The sequence below is a fragment of the Trematomus bernacchii genome, unplaced genomic scaffold (genome assembly GCF_902827165.1).
Source record: "Trematomus bernacchii unplaced genomic scaffold, fTreBer1.1, whole genome shotgun sequence".
NCBI classification, from domain to species: Eukaryota; Metazoa; Chordata; class Actinopteri; order Perciformes; family Nototheniidae; genus Trematomus; species Trematomus bernacchii.
In genome coordinates this window covers 10,134,142-10,150,236 of record NW_022987851.1, presented here as the reverse complement: position 1 = coordinate 10,150,236, position 16,095 = coordinate 10,134,142, and the positions used below count along the sequence as shown (strand labels likewise).

The 16,095-nt window shown below is 38.3% G+C and overlaps 2 protein-coding genes and 1 long non-coding RNA gene across 4 annotated transcripts; 1 reads left to right on the top strand and 2 right to left on the bottom strand.

Moving 5' to 3' along the window:
- Positions 1-588: 588 nt before the first annotated feature.
- Positions 589-2,400, top strand: gmfg (glia maturation factor, gamma). Its single transcript, XM_034113110.1, has 7 exons — positions 589-747; positions 1,155-1,251; positions 1,408-1,457; positions 1,540-1,589; positions 1,682-1,764; positions 1,869-1,942; positions 2,176-2,400. Exons 1-7 carry the CDS (start codon positions 745-747, stop codon positions 2,245-2,247), a joined length of 429 nt encoding a protein of 142 aa, XP_033969001.1. The 5' UTR covers positions 589-744; the 3' UTR covers positions 2,248-2,400.
- A 129-nt stretch (positions 2,401-2,529) lies between these two features.
- paf1 (PAF1 homolog, Paf1/RNA polymerase II complex component) lies at positions 2,530-8,754 on the bottom strand. The gene is made up of 14 exons (XM_034113108.1): positions 8,534-8,754; positions 7,545-7,577; positions 7,324-7,416; positions 7,120-7,241; positions 5,859-5,925; positions 5,670-5,771; positions 5,482-5,587; positions 5,268-5,336; positions 5,041-5,144; positions 4,832-4,948; positions 4,603-4,731; positions 4,248-4,353; positions 3,430-3,514; positions 2,530-3,270 (listed from the first exon to the last, which is right to left on the bottom strand). Exons 1-14 carry the CDS (start codon positions 8,575-8,577, stop codon positions 2,834-2,836), a joined length of 1,614 nt encoding a protein of 537 aa, XP_033968999.1. The 5' UTR covers positions 8,578-8,754; the 3' UTR covers positions 2,530-2,833.
- Positions 8,755-10,068: 1,314 nt separating this feature from the next.
- On the bottom strand, positions 10,069-12,366 carry LOC117468808. Of its 2 annotated transcripts, none has more exons than XR_004554519.1 (3): positions 12,215-12,365; positions 11,010-11,146; positions 10,069-10,113 (listed from the first exon to the last, which is right to left on the bottom strand). It is a non-coding gene; the product is annotated as an uncharacterized LOC117468808 (long non-coding RNA). The 2 variants fall into 2 exon arrangements; XR_004554518.1 differs by having other exon boundaries at positions 10,070-10,277; positions 12,215-12,366.
- Between the last annotated feature and the right edge of the window lie 3,729 nt (positions 12,367-16,095).

The window sequence follows — 16,095 nt, the reverse complement described above, 5'->3', positions numbered from 1 at the left end:
GTCACATCATTTGTCACAGCAGGTGTTTGCCTTCAGCTGTCAGTAGCCTAGACACAGAACACACAGATGTGAATGGCACCTGCTGTGAGATTACTGACTGGGGTGTGACCAGAGCTGCAACATGAATAAAGTGTTCACCACTAGAGAGCAGTAACTACACCCAACCTTTATGGAGACGTTTTACTTTTCTACTACATACATCTATATATTTGTACTCTCATGTAAATGTATTGTATCGTGCTTTTGCGAAAGGATATGACAAAACTTTGTGCTATGCAAGTTTCTATTTGATGTCCACACTTCGATGGTAACTGGAAGTGAAAGTAACCCTAATCACATTGATGCTACGACATTAGTGACTCTGATAGACAACATATGGTGACATTTGACTTCCTTAACTTCAAACAGTATGGATCCATTAAACTACATTTCTTCTGTCAAAGTGAGATTTATAGGTTTTTTTATGCAAAGGATTTCCCTTCATGCATTACATATGCATTAAGAGACATTTAGACTGTTTTCTAGAACTCTCTGCTGATTGTGCACACTGGTTTCAACTATTGGTTTCAACTTGTGTTGTCAAAACAGGAAGCAGTGCTGATGCTTGCTCAAGCTGCATGTCTTGCCTCCCTTTGACATTAAGGAGGATCTTGACAGTCTGAGAGTAGCTGTCAGTTTGTCACAAGTTTGCCTTTTTCAACAAGCCCCTCTGAATACAGGAAGGCAGGAAAGAATCCTCTGAGAATGGTAGGTTAAACTGATGCAATTGTTTGAAAGATTTTGCCTTTCTGTTTAAATCCACTCGATATGATGAGATGTCATTCATACGTCCTAGTGTTTATATATTTTTTACTTAACATTGCGACAGAAGTCGACCATTCCCTGCTCGGTTTCACACAGGAAGCTTCATTCTTGCATGTTGCAGTCAAAACATTTCCTGCCCTCAATATGTCAGAACAGTGTTATAAATGTTTAATGCATACATGAAGAGAGGATAGGCGCCTCAACATCTGAACAGAACCGAGCATATGTCTCTTAACATTTGTGTTTCTATTTCCGGCCTGTAGACCAATCCACATAACTTTATCAGCACGGAAGACATTTTAATATTTCTTAGAATGACACATTGAGTCTTTTTGTATGCCACTTTGCAGTCGAGCTCACTGGTTGTGTGTGAAGTGGATGAAAGTCTGAAAGAAAAACTGAAAAAGTTAAGATTTCGAAAAGAGACCAGCAATGCTGCCATACTGAGTAAGTATCAAATACCAATACTGAATGTTTTAGTACTTAGAATATTTCTATTTGTAAAATGATCAACACAAGTTGAAATCGAATACGAATATCAGTGCATTAACTAACATACAAAATTAACCGAAAGCCTAAATAATCGTTTGAATTTTTTTTAAGTGAAAATAGACATGGTGAAACAGCATGTTATCCTTGAAGAGGAATATGAGGCAAGTCCAATGTTCTTTCATTTGTTTAATGGGTTGTACATTTTTCTTTAAAAGGTAACTTAAACTTAACTTTTTATTTTAGGACATCTCGCTGGAAGACTTGAGAAATGAACTTCCAGAGCGGCAACCCAGATATCCTTTTTATCCGACTCAAATCCTTAACTTGACACAAGGTATATCAGCTTCAACTCTGAAAAGTTTTAAAACCCTTAACAGTACTGCACATTCATCGTCTACAGCTACAAATATGTCCATGCTGATGGGAGGGTGTCTTACCCTCTGTGTTTCATCTTCTCTAGTCCAATGGGTAAGTAATCACAGTATCTTGATCTAAAGTGATGTAAAGGTAGCATTTGTTTGTTAAAGAATGTTTGATGAATCCCTATGGGAACATTTTAATCATTTGAACAGGATGTAAGCCAGAGCAACAGATGATGTATGCAGGCAGCAAGAATCGACTGGTCCAAGTTGCAGAGCTGACAAAGGTGATTATCTCTAAAGTATGACACGTACTTTACCAACTCCAGTGGTATACTGAGCAATACATTGAAATGGGACAATTATTTTATATCGACAAAACCTTAATTACTTTTAAGATGAGGTACTGGTACGGTTTTAATCAGAATATTTATACTTTTAAAATGTGTCATTTGTTTATGTTACGATACCTGCACATTAATTTACATTAATGTGTCTTTCTCTGTTTTTCTTTGTGGAGGTCTTTGAAACAAGAAATGCTGATGACTTGACAGAAGAATGGCTGAAGAACCAGCTGTCATTTTTTAACTAAATTTGGATCTCCAATACTTTTTTTTTTTGTTGAAACCTGACCAATGCCCATGGATTTCAATTATTTATTGTCATGCATGGATATCAATCTTTTTAGACATGAACAATGCCCTCTTTTTCCCAATACTCTGAATAAAGCATCAAGTAAACTGATCACATTTTAAATTTTTTCTTGAACCGAAAATAATTACCGTCCTTCTTAAAGCCGATTGTAAAATACTTTATTTACATGCAAGTGGTTCCCCAGATTGAATAAAGGACAAAAACAAACTTTGACCACCGCTTCTTACAAAAAAAATCCACCTGTATTTTATTATCTGCTTCGAAGCCGTAACACAATGACAAGTCAAAAACAGAGAGAACAAAGACATTTTTACATGATCCTTTAAGAATACGGTGTACAAATGGCTACAGGTGTGTGATTTAAATCTACAATTAAAAAGGTGTTTGGAAAGAGATGTTTAATATTTGCAATATAGAAGCTACATCCCCAGACTGCGCTAATGTTATGGTCAGTGGCCGATGTTTTGGAGATGAACATACAGGCAAGAAAGGTGGCCGTCACCTTGCTGTCCTGATCACAGATCTCATTCACTGTCACTGGCGTCACTGGAGTCTGAGGCTCTCTCACTGCCACTCCCGCTCTGAGCCCGGGTCTCCGAGTGGTCGCTGCTGCGGTCGCTGTGTGCTGGAGAGGCGCTGCGGCTCCTGCTGCCTCCTCTGTTCGCTCCTTCATCCTCACTGCCGCTTCCCTCCGCCGCGCTGCTCCTGGCTGAGGTCTTGTTCTCCTCTTCGTTGTCTTCACTGTCATCGTCACTGCCGAAGATCTCTTCCTCATCTCGCATTTCTCTGGTCCTCTCCCCGCCGCTCTCGCTCCCACTGCCGCTTGTCGTCCTCTTACGTTTCTCTTTGCCCTGTTCCTCCACGTTTTCCTCTGGTTTTTGTTCCGGTATTTCCTCCTCCCGCTCAGAGTCACTGCCAGAGTTCTCTGCCTCACTGCCACTGCCCTTCTCTTTCTCATCACCTGTAGGAAGCAGTTTAAATATCACAGATATAAATAGAAGTCATGTCGTCAATCCAGAAGACGAACAATGTAGCTGACAAACCGCTACTACAGTGCAGCAGGGAGCCAGATAAATAAAAAGTAATGAGATACACACTGGTAGATCAAAAGCAAACTGACCAGAGTCCTGCATGTCCTTAAGCAAGTCCAGGTCTTCCTCTTCATCTTCTGGCTCATGGTTCTCCAGCTGAGCTTTACGTGCATCCTGAAAATCAAGATAAAACTGAATCAGTCACAAGTAAACTACTATTGTCCAAGACTCCAGGTTTACACTGCTATAACAGTTTCAGCCATTAGATTAGCTGAGTCATGTTGGGGCGGATGGTTAAAAACAAAAGAAATGCCAACATGTATTACATGCCAAATAATCTAATATGGTTTAAACAAACTACCTTACTATTGAAACTACTTTGTTTAGTTAATGTTGAATAACCAACTGAATGTAAATCAGTATTACATGTCTAATCCATGATAAACATGATTTCTTAGCTTTTTTTTAAATAGATATGAAGGTAGTAAAACAAAGTTAGCTTTACTTAAAGACAAAAAATATGATTTATTTACTCATTTTAATTTTAAGTTAACGAGGTACTGACTAAATAAGGAACAAGTACCTTAAAGAAAAAAAATATATTTGAATTTATCGAAAAAATATTAAATCATAACCGATCTGTGTTCTTCTTGTGTTTATTCTTTAAATATGCCCTAAACTAATTAGAGGCCTTTAAACTACATTCTTTGCTCAATGCAAAGAATGTAGCAAGTATAACTCAATTGTTGACCAGTTTGACTAGGAAAGACTCAAAGAGCCAGAGCATTCATCTGGAATTCTCCTACTTTACAACTGTGAGCACCCCATATCCTTTACAGTAAAAAAATTAAACTTTTAGTCCAAGTCAGAAAAACAACAACAATTGGAAAGTAAAAAGTACACCCACCTGGGCTTCAAGTTCCTTCTCGTTCATGTCTCTGTGCTTACACACCAGCACAGCGTTTGTGGTTGACTGCGCTCCAGCCTTGGCTCTCCTCTTGCTCAGACGCACTCTGCAGCACAGAAAAAAGGCTGTCAGAGGACAAGGTCCAACAGTTTCCCATGAAAGCCCCAAATATCATGGTGATGGTGCGGTTTGTTTTGTGCGTTACCAATATACACTAAACTTTCTAAGGGAGAACAATCCACACTTAAGCTTGATCTAATCACACCAGCTGAAATGATTCCTCTTAAAAGCAAACATCACTTTTTACATTCTTAGATGGATCAAGAAACAAGCTATTTTCTGATCAATTAGTTACCTTGTCTCAAGTTCATTGTAGTAAACACCATCTCCATCTCTGAAGATGAAGAAGTAGTTCTCTTCATAGCCCTTGCTGGCTTTGTTCTTGACATTCCAGTTGTACTCCCTGGCTATCTTGTAATCATACCTGAAACACAGAGAATAAAATACATTATTACTCCCTGGTATACAAGCAAAGCAACAAGGTGATTTTTAAATGACTTTCTTAATGCAATATTTCTACATACAGATCCTCAGGCATATAATCCATGCCCTCATCGCAATCCCTCTTGCGCTTGCGGATTGTTTCTTCATTGGGCAGGAAGTAGGCCACAAACTGATTGCCTTCCTCGTCCATCATACCCCTGTATTGAACAGATGTGAAAAATAAGTTAGTGTTTATACAAAAATGTTATTGTTTAAACGCACATGTATGCAACACATATTCTGTAGAGACCTGATCATAGCCTGTGACATCCTTTCCACTCCTTGCGGTGCCAACAAGTCTTTAGGCGCAGGATCAGAGTCGAAGATGACCTGAGCACATGGGTTGATCCACATCTGGGGAAAGAGAAACAAGTGTACAAAATGTTGTTTTTTTTTTTTTCATACTGCACTTCTCAACACAAATCATACACAGAGAAACTGAGTCAATTCAATAAACATAGGGAAATTATAGCTCACCTTGAAGTCGGGGAACACAGGCATTACTTCCACGGGAGTAACTCTGGGTTTACTGTAGTGCTGTGCAATCTGAAGAGTAATAACAACACGTTTAAAAAAGAGCAATAACTAGGAGAAAACTACAACAACTAATGCCCATTTTACCCCTGAAGTTGCTTGAATTTAAGAGCAGTTTACAGCCATAATTTGGGAAGGCTCGGTGTAGCCCGCTTACCGATTTCTGTGCATCCTCAAATGTTTTCTCAATAGCAGAAATCTGGCTATCTCTGTCCTTGTAGATTTCTTCTTCTGTAAACTGCTGTTTGACAGATACACCGATCCTTAAAACAAAAACACGCATGTCATACACACAAATCATCCACTATTTGGTAGTTTCAAAGTAAGCCTATTTAGCCAACTTACTTGACTTCCACTTTCTCATTAGAAACGCCATATCTGTTGAACTCTGTAGAAATATATTCTGTCTTTCTCATCCACGGCACCACTTTGGCGTGCTGCTGTGACCTAATAGGGAATAAGAAAACCATTTTAAATTAAAAAAATCTTCAAGCAAGTAAAAATAAAACATAGCTGCCTATTCAGCAGCCTTACCTCTTTGAACTGGCTGGAGCCTGGATGTCCTCTTCCAACAGTTTTTCATCAGCAGGATCCAACAGTACTGAAAATGTAAAATATTTGGTCAGTCTACAGCAGGGGTCGGCAACCCCTGGCACGCGTGCCAGCATTGGCACGCAGCACCGTAACCAGTGGCACACTAGGAATAAGTGTGCAAAATATTTAAATTGTATTTTCGGATCCTGAACAAGACCGCCGCCAGAGCACCTCTCCCCATTACCTGCAGAAGGAAGCCATGCACGCAGCGCAGCCCCGCTCTGTTTAACTCCAGGTGACTTTCTGCCGCTTTCCTCCGTGGTGCAGGGCTGATCGTTTCACCACAGAGGAAAGCACTTCACAAATTGCAGTAGCCTACCCATAAGGAGCTGTACAAATGCCACAGTTTTTGCGTGGCTGTATCTTTAGTTGAAAGCCCAGTGGCGATCTGCTCATCTTTCATTGAAATAATATGCTACAAAGGGGCGGACTGGCCATCTGTGTGTTGAACTTTCCTGTCGGCTCCCAGACCGTAGTCGAGGAGGGCAGAAGCAACAAGCTTCAGGTTCAATAACCCACTTTAGCTTAAATGACTGAAGAGAGGCGAGCTCTTCTTGGGAGGCCGTTGCATTTATTTAGTTGTTCTTCTGTTTCACAAAATACATCACAGACCTCTGTTTTTCTGCTGCCTCGTTTCACTTCCAGAAACATACACACGCTCGCTCACTCTCGCTCTACCATCCATGCACACGCCACACACACGCCACACCCCTCTCTCTCTCTCTCTCTCTCTCTCTCTCTTAAAGGGACAGCGATCTCATCTCACTCTGCATGACCCTAATATCATAACATGTGTGTTCTGGAGAATCATCACAGAATTCTATTTATATAGCACATTTAAAAACAACCTTCAGTTGACCAAAGTGCTGTACAGGCAATACATATTAAATAACACAATGAGAGTACAATAATAAAACAATAATTAAAAACATGATAAAAAACACATACAAATGTAAAAATGTAATGTTCAACTAGTATTAAAAGCCAGTGCAAAGAGGAGAGTTTTTAGCAAGTAAGTTGCGCTGACAGGTCCACACACTGCTTCCCCGCAGCGTTGGCACGCTGATAACAATTTTTTTTAATGGCACTTCATATCAAAAAGGTTGCCGACCCCTGGTCTACAGAGACGATAAAGCCCAGTTGTCTCTTGAAAAATGAAAATAATAAAAAGGAAGTGACATAAAAACAACAGGAGACTTACTACTTGGGTCTACGCGGTAAGTGTCTGGGTTGATGAGATCAATGGTGACCCCGAGGTCTGGTTCAGTCAGGAGTTCATGCTTGTGCTGCTTCTCTAGAGAGGTGGCTTTATACTGTACAAACCTGCAGAAACAGAAAAACAAATGTCAATCTGTGCCCTTGTTAATCAGTGCATAGTTCATGAATGAAGACGCTGAATGTTCACCTGTGCTGATCAAATGGATATGTGATGAATTTGGGGTCAAAGGGAATGTCCGGCAGGCTGTTGCAGTACTTCACTCGACAGACCACCCCTGACCTGTCATGGGCACAAAAGTATGGGATAAACACTTGTTAGGTAACCCAGACACAATTGCATTCACAAGTGCTACTTGTATAGGGAGAGACTGGAAAATAAATGCACCAAACTGTGCCTAATCTACTTACCTTTCTGGAACAGTTCTATGAGAGGATTGCCGACTGTAAGAGAAAACACATTTGTCAGACTATAATCTTATAAATAAAGTTCATTGATAATGTTCTACTCTTTTTGATGCCATCTTTGACTTTCTCTCTACATTCTGGTTGATGGATACATCATGCATGTTGTCCACATTTTCTAATTAGGAAATTATTGTGACATTCTTGTTCATAAAGTATGTACATTTTCAGTAACTTACTACTACTAATGTTAGGTAACCTCACACAGTATTTATTTATTTATTATTACTCGTGTTATACGGATTTACCGGTAGGCCTACAATCATTTTGTAATACACTGTGCAAATACTCTGCTATTAAAACTAGATTTACACTATACATTGAATCTAAAAATATTATCTAGTGACTAGATCATATTTTTTTAGTACATATTAAACTAAACTAGATTCTAGTCTGTACTAATCCTGCAGTTTAACACCCTAATCATAGGTCTACATTTGCATTATTATTTACATTTTGTTAGCCTATATATTTTTTTTGCTATGTTGCTATATAATTCAATATAATGCAGATTACATTTATACATTTCTTTATTTCTCATAAAAAAACAAGAAATTCTACGTTACTAATAGCATTAGAACTAGCTAAGCTTTATTAGCATAAACAACGTTTAACTATCACTAACATAATTTAAGCAAATTGAAATGCGTTTATATTAAATAACTTGGACTAACTCGATGTAATGTACCTATATGTTAGTGTTAGTATTCAATATTAAGGTTAGCGCGCCTAGTTAGCTTAGCAGGCAGGCTAGCATAAGTTAACTTGACACTAAGCTTGCTTGTTAGTTTAGCAAGCTAACTAGCATTGTTAGCTTATGTTGTACACAACAGAGCCACCTTATAATGTCCCGTCAACGTTTAAGAATGAACTCGATCACATTAACACTGCAGACAACAGCCAGTTTGAGAACCTTGTTAGATATTATTTCTTACCTGTGTCCGTCTTCTCGGGATTGGGACTGAATCGTCGGAGCCATTTTTTTTAACAAACTGCTCGAAACTATGAACAATTGTTTGCACAAATAATCAACAACTATATGGCAGATGATCCACGCTTAACGCAAAATCAACTTTAATCAGTATTTGTACGGCATGTTTTTATTTGTACCCAGCAGGATAGGATGTTTGACCCGGCGGTGATGTTTGATATTCACAGAGAGGGTTTGCTTTATGTGAGCGACCCCTGCTGTCCTGGCATGTAACGTATTTCGAAAGTACACTCAGAAAAAAACATGCCTTCAAAATACTTCCATTTATTTTACATATTGATACAAAAACAAATTGACATTCTTTGTCTGAGCTACAAAATAAAACCCAAATAATTTGCTGGTTTTGTTGAAAAGCAATGTGTTGGAAGACAAATAATCTTACAGGCTTGCAAATAATTGTATATTTTAAAGGTATCATTGAACTATTGCTTTAAGAGAGGATATTTGCCATTGTGTTCACTCGCTCCCATATTGTTTCTGGCAAAGAAATTACATATTGCGTCTTTCTGTCCAAAAAATAATTCAGGGCTCTCGGCCCCATCCTGTTATCTTCAACAGCATTTTGAGATTTTGCAGTTGCTATAAATATAGCTCAGTTATTATGTGTCCTCAGTATTGACAACAAGTCGTATATTGGAATAGAGATACACAATTGATCAAAATCAACAGATAAGGGCAACATGATGTTGTATTTCCCATATTTGAAATGCTTAAACCTTAAATAGTAGTTTTTCATAACCAGATTATTACTGTAAGAGAGCAAAATATAAATTCCTTGATCAAATAATGACATCTTTGTTATAGTTATTTTGTGTTCAGTTCATGGTTCCATCACCTCTGATATTCAAAGCTAGATTACTTATTTGTTGAAGGTTGTGACATCAAACATACACCCACACGCCTGACTATAACATTGATATAAACAACTCAGTACAGATTTACTGCAATTTGATATTCAAAATATATCTCACTGCAGACAGCAATAACTTGAGTTGCATGAAACAACATATGAATAAAACAGAATCTATGCCCAAGTCTCAAGACAAAATTAAAACAAAGACACACAATACGAGGTTTCTTTTTCTGCTACATTGATTTTGCTTGCCTATTAAAGTTCTGAAAGGGAACATAGAAGTTGTATTAATCATTCCCTATAAGTCTTAGTGGTAACTCTTCCCCACCAGTTACTTAGAGGGGGCCTACATATATTTATGTTAACAAGCGCTGTGCACAGCAGTTAGTCAGTGCAAAGGAGAAATAGCTACAGTTTTGTATGTGTTCTTCAGTTGTATCCATGCATTCTATTGAAAGTCCATTAGATGGACGTCTTCATCTTTGCCGGTCTGAGGTCTGCATCTCTGTCTGCATGTCGTTATCAGCTCTGTGAAGAGAGACAAGAGATTAAACCTTGCATTTAAATATGCATGGGTCCTATTTTTGTTTGTAATAATCTTAAAAAATGTTAAATGAAGTCCTTGCCTGCTAAACATGTTTATCATCTGTCCAGGATCATCTGCAAATACCCTGTAACATCAAAAGAATAGTTCTCTGAAAACATCATGTTAACTAAACCATGAACAGAACATGCAAAAATGATTCCATAATAGACATTGCAAATGAGGTCTTAAGTGTTTTTCCATCCATTGTTCAGTAGGGGCTTGAGGAGTCATAAAGTCTGCATTTGGGTCCTATGAAGAAAATAGAGTCATGGTTTTTAACTTTCAATGCATGTGATTCTACTGTTTATTCTCTCACTGTACTTATACATAAACAGACAAGTCACGTGTTGTGAACAAAGTGGCATCACAGTCACTGATGATCCTAGCTGGTTGACCTGTAACTTGATTAAGTTCTTCTTATGAATCAAGATGAAATGATTATTTACTCATGGCAAAAAGTTGTAACAGCTAGAATCATTTCAAAAAGTAAGGCTAAGGACAGGAATGAGACGATACAGGATTTTAGTTGTGGATTGCGCTTAAAACAATACATGTAAAACAATATTCTTGGTGAATTTCTAGTGGATTTGAATGATCATTTTAAAACATCACTCACATAATATTGCTTTATTTATGCAGATGGAACGTGTGATTTATGATTGCCTTATTTAAGATAGTCTTTCACTAAAAAGTATGTGCACTAATGTAATATTAAATGCAAGGCTATTTAATTCAAGTTTTTGCCATTTTAAGAGTTTTAAGAATATTTGAAAAAATAAAAGGAAGAATCCCAATTATCTTGGCCAGGATAATCTTGATGTTACATTTTTGCTAAAGTTGGAAATAACTCTGAAACTATCTATATATTAAATACATCTTAAGTGTGGAGTGACTATTTTTGCTTTTAAGTCTTATAATGAACAAACTATGATGAATAAATGACTAAGATAAAAAGGTAAACCACAGAAACACATTTCTTACCCATCTCCCCAGTAGTAAAAAGCCCGGTCTTGGTAGAACATAGACAGAAACAGCCAAACACCTATTGTCTCGACCCAGAAGATAACAAACAGGAACCATAACGATGACAGCAGGACTTCACACAACATCCTGGAGTTCTGTGAGGACAAACCGTAGAATTAAGTGATGTCTGCTGGAAGGACATCATTATGAGATTATAATCACAGCATACAGTACGTATACTGTGACTGTAACAAGTATTGTGTATTCATGTCTCCCATCAGAGAATTGTCCATACAGTTCCTAATGTATCATAACCTTTTCTTTATAATTGTATACATTCAAAAAATAAGTATATAATAATCAAGTGTTGCATTTATTGTGAATATGGCATTTCAAGATACACTATCAGTATTTTTTGCTAACATTACTCATTACAACATATGTATTAATAATAAGTATAATTGAATTTGTTGAACACCCAATTCAATGCTCCCAATATAGGTTTGTTGAACACATTTTGAATAGTATGTTGTTAAATACTGCTAGGTCGTTTATGGATAACTCAAACAACACAAACAAATGCATAATTGAATAGTATTAAAAGTATGACACTTTATTGAGTTTGCAAATCAATGTTTTTACTCTAGCATAAAAACACAAACAAAGTGGCTTCATCTGATGTTTGAGCAACATCATCAAGATGTAAATCATACTCAAAACATTAAGTTGCCAGTTAAGATACAATATAAGTAAGTCAGTGTCCTCACAGCTAACTTTAATGTCAAATCTTAGCTAACGTATGCAGTTGTAGAAAGCATAAGTAAGATGCTGGCTGACGGAATTGTCTTTGTCAACCGTTAATATTCATGTACAACGTTGTCTGTACACATCCTCGATGCATGTACTTAGCCTATGAGATTAGATATTTCAGGAGGCTAGCTGAAGTCCTGATACAAGTTACTGTACTAGCCATCTGGCTAGCTACTAGTTTCAAAACATCGTGTCTGTTTAGCTGGTTAAGCTAATGATCAGCTACAGTTTGACTTGACCAATTGCTGATGACTGCTTTTAAACGTGACTTTCTTACGTAAATAGCACAAGGTGACACGCTGGAGCCACTTTGTTATTGACAGCTAACGTGTAACATGTCACTTGTCCAGAGTTACGTGGCAGAAGGTCAGTAAAAAGGCATGGAGGCATATTGTATTGTTTTATTTACTCACTCAAGTAAAGGACTCTTGAAACGGCATTCCTGTTACAGCTAGCAAAACCCTTCACAGTTGTTTACAACGCTCGTCCCTTTATCACGCTGCATGCATTTCCGGTTGGATCCAAGCTGTGGCTCTCGGACCTTCTGAGGTCGGGGCCTTTTTTCCATTAATCCCATGAAGGCAGTGGCGGACTGGCCATCAGGACGTTCGGGGCGAAGCCCGATGGGCCGGTCGAACGATGTGGGCCGGTCGGATAAGTCACTAGCAACCCCCCCCCCTTGACCATTTACTAGCGGTACCGAAGTGGGCCGTCGGATAAGTCACTAGCACTGATTGGCTGTTCAGCTTAGTGAATCAGTGCATGAGAAGCGAAACGGAAGTGAGGGACCCAAACAAACTATTAAGAAGGCAAATCTGAGTCTTACATTTCATTTAAAGGATAGGTGTCATGCTTTTCCGGTTATTACCCGTCCCCTTCTGTGTTATGAAGGTTTTTATGCATGTCAACGGTGTGCAGAGTCAAAACCCTCAAAAATACACCCTATAGCGAGTAAAACTCTTAACACAGAAAATACCTCCTCAAAACGCCTCGTTGGAGATACGTCATTGTCCATTTGATTCTTCCGGGTACGGCATGATGTCAACCCGTACCCGGAACGAAATAGACCAATCCGTGGAGCCGTTACGTTAAGCCCCCGCTGATTGGTCCAAATTGACCAATCCACGGACTTCCTCACACACACATCTGTGTGCAGGGAGCAGGCAGCTCAGCTGATTTCTCCTCCCTGGCTGCAGGCTGATAACAGACAGTTGGGATCGCGACGGAATTCTCTCTGCAGACCCATTCTCACAGCGTTTATCAACCTTTTTCTTACTCAATATCAAGCCACACTTGTTTTTACTTCGGCTGTGAGTTTGTGTGTGCTCAGGATGAGTTTGGCTGTGTTTCGCTATGTATCCTAAACAAGGAAACAACACCTCCACGGAGCTCAGCGCGATTCACAACGTCCCGACCAATCAGAGCACACTGTGCTCACAGGGAGGGTGGGGGCTGGAGCTTTTGGAGCTACAACGAGCCGTTAAAGGCAGAGTGAAATTCAGTGAATACAAGTAGTTTACAGAGATGCTGTATGAGAAACCAATGTGAGTTTGGAAAAATGCACAGTATAAATCTATTTTAGTATACCTCAACAATGGAATTATGATCAGTGGAAATGGCCATGACACCTCCCCTTTAACTCCAGCTCTCGACACAGGTTCGGGAAAGCCACATGAGCTTCTCGCTATAGAGTGAAAATGGAACACACACGCTATTTGTTGTTTGTTTATATCACGCAGTCTGTTCTTCTTCTCTCGGTGTATCATGCAGTCTGTCTTCCGGTTGTTGCCTCTTTTGAATGACAAATACACACTACTTTAGAAATACATTTTCTTAACATTTCAAACCCCTTTAATTCCAATTTAAAGTTGCACACTTGAGGTACACAATAAATAAAAACACAAGGCCAGTTATACTAAAATTACTTTATTACAGCTGATTTCTGTTCAATATCCCTCTGCCAACACAATGGTAAATATAATACAAACAAAATAGTAAATTTGATCCTATTTTTATTCTGTTTTATGAATCTTTTTACACAATTTAAATCCACTTTTAGTACTTTACCATCTCCATAATCTCTCTGACATTCAATAACAAGTTCCACCATCTATACATTTTAATACAGGTTATGAGTTGTAGTGGTAATGTGCCAAAGAAGAATACTGACATCTTCAAAGAAATGCAATCTCTTTTCATAATTTGCCTGTCGCCACATCCTCTTTCCAGCCTTTTAACTTTGGCCACTAAAACCAGAACCGACTTGTTTTTATGTTTCATAGATTTCTTGCCGTCAGTCCACTGATAGGTGTAACCCTGGAGATGAGACAATGCAGTGGTCTCTGGGCTTGGCAACTCAGGTATGGCACAGTGTTTGACCATAGAAAGGATCGCCATTTTTGTTGCAGACTCTCGTTCGGTATCCCATAAGCTTTCAGTCAGTAGGACAAAATTTGACATCAAAGTTAAAAATATAAAATAAAATCCCAGTCTGTGGAGAGGTCCCATGACTGACAATGATTGACAACAATATCCAGACTCCCTCACACACAACATTGACATAAAAGCGAACAGAATCTGTGCATACAGACTTAAGGTTGGCATGTATGTGAGGTTTGATTGGCCTAACATTCAAACTTGGCTTTTGACTTAAGGTAAGATTCCGATCATGATAAATACATTCCCCTTTTCTTTACCAAATATCAACAAATCAGAAAATAAATGATAAATATAATCTGCTGTGTTAAAGTAGCTGGAACTAGTCACTCTGCATTAAACAAAATAAAAGGTTTTGGGACCAAACCATATGTAACTTGATAAAATGCATACCTTTCGCAGATAGGATATATACACATGTGGAAACTTAACATCCCACCTATTTAAGAAACAGACCCCAGCAATTGTGTCCTCAATTGTGATAGGAATATATCACAGTATGACATTCAGAGAGCGCCAGCATCTGAAGAAACGTCTCTGAATCAGAGTGGATTGGGGACAAATGATCAAATGTGTGCAGTAGGGGAGAACAGACTCTGCAGTGAAGATGCCGCCGGACTTAAGAGTGGCATTTTAAGTGGATGACTGAATTCATGCATTTGTGTCTGTAGACAAAACCAAGAGTATCTTCCAATGTGATGTCCAAAACAACTTAATAAAAAAAAAAACACTTTGACAGTTTGCTAATATCAGTGTGGTCTGTCAGTTAAATAAAGTTAGTTTTAGAAATTATTTTCTTAAAATGTGAGTTTAGTTTTAAATGTTTTCTTTAATAAAATATACACATATGAACATTTAACTCCAGCTTTGTGATTCGATGGAGCATATATTCTAATTCTCTCTGGATCCTTATCCGTAATGGCCTCTTCAACAAAAAATGTTAAAAACTATTTGTATGGAAATGGAAAGCCTAAGTAGAACAGAGTCTGTTAGAAAGGTTTAAAGGGTACCCACTTCTCAGATGTTTCAACCACAAACCAGAGAAAAAGGAGCGAGCAGAGAAAGATATTATTAGAGGAACTGCTAGAGCTATCAAAGGAATTCCTAAGTGCTTTTTGCCACATACATTTTGTATTTGGCTGTTTTCACAATGTGTGTGTTCACTCAATGTTACATTTACATGTCTCTGATACAATGTCATGCTTGAGATGGTGTAATATTTTAAACTTAGCACCGTACATTTTTAGTGTTATTTAACTGGGACCTAACGTTTTTAAGGTTGCAGAGTTTCTTAGATGTGCCAAGCCTGCTGTCATGGTCATGACAATTCATCTTCAAATTGCGCTCTTATGGACACTTTCATTTAGCACAGTTCAGTTTTTCATCGTGACTGTAGGGAAATCATATTTTAGAAACCTCACACATCCTCTATTCAATCTGAATTCAGCATAGACACAAAGAGGGAATAACCAGCAACAGCTGTATTTCAAACAGTACAAGCTGCAGGAAGAAGGAATTTGCTCTTATTCATATACTGTATGTTAAAATAAACTAGGTATTGGCCGTACTTGGCGAATTGCTCCTACAACATCACAACACGGGTTAGCTCAACTCCTCAACTTAACTACATACGTACCGATGAAACAATAATCCACCAGGTGCTATTTTCTTTCCTTACACATTTTCTGCTGTATAAAGTGCTTTGAAAAAGGCAGCAGTTTAAAAAAGGCACTAATAAAAATGAATCAACAGATCAACACTAGAATAGTTTTTGAAGGCAAATGAGTCTCCTCTTCCCCCTCAACACAATTCCTCCTGTGAATGTGTGCAATGACATTCTCTAACGCAAGTTCCCCCA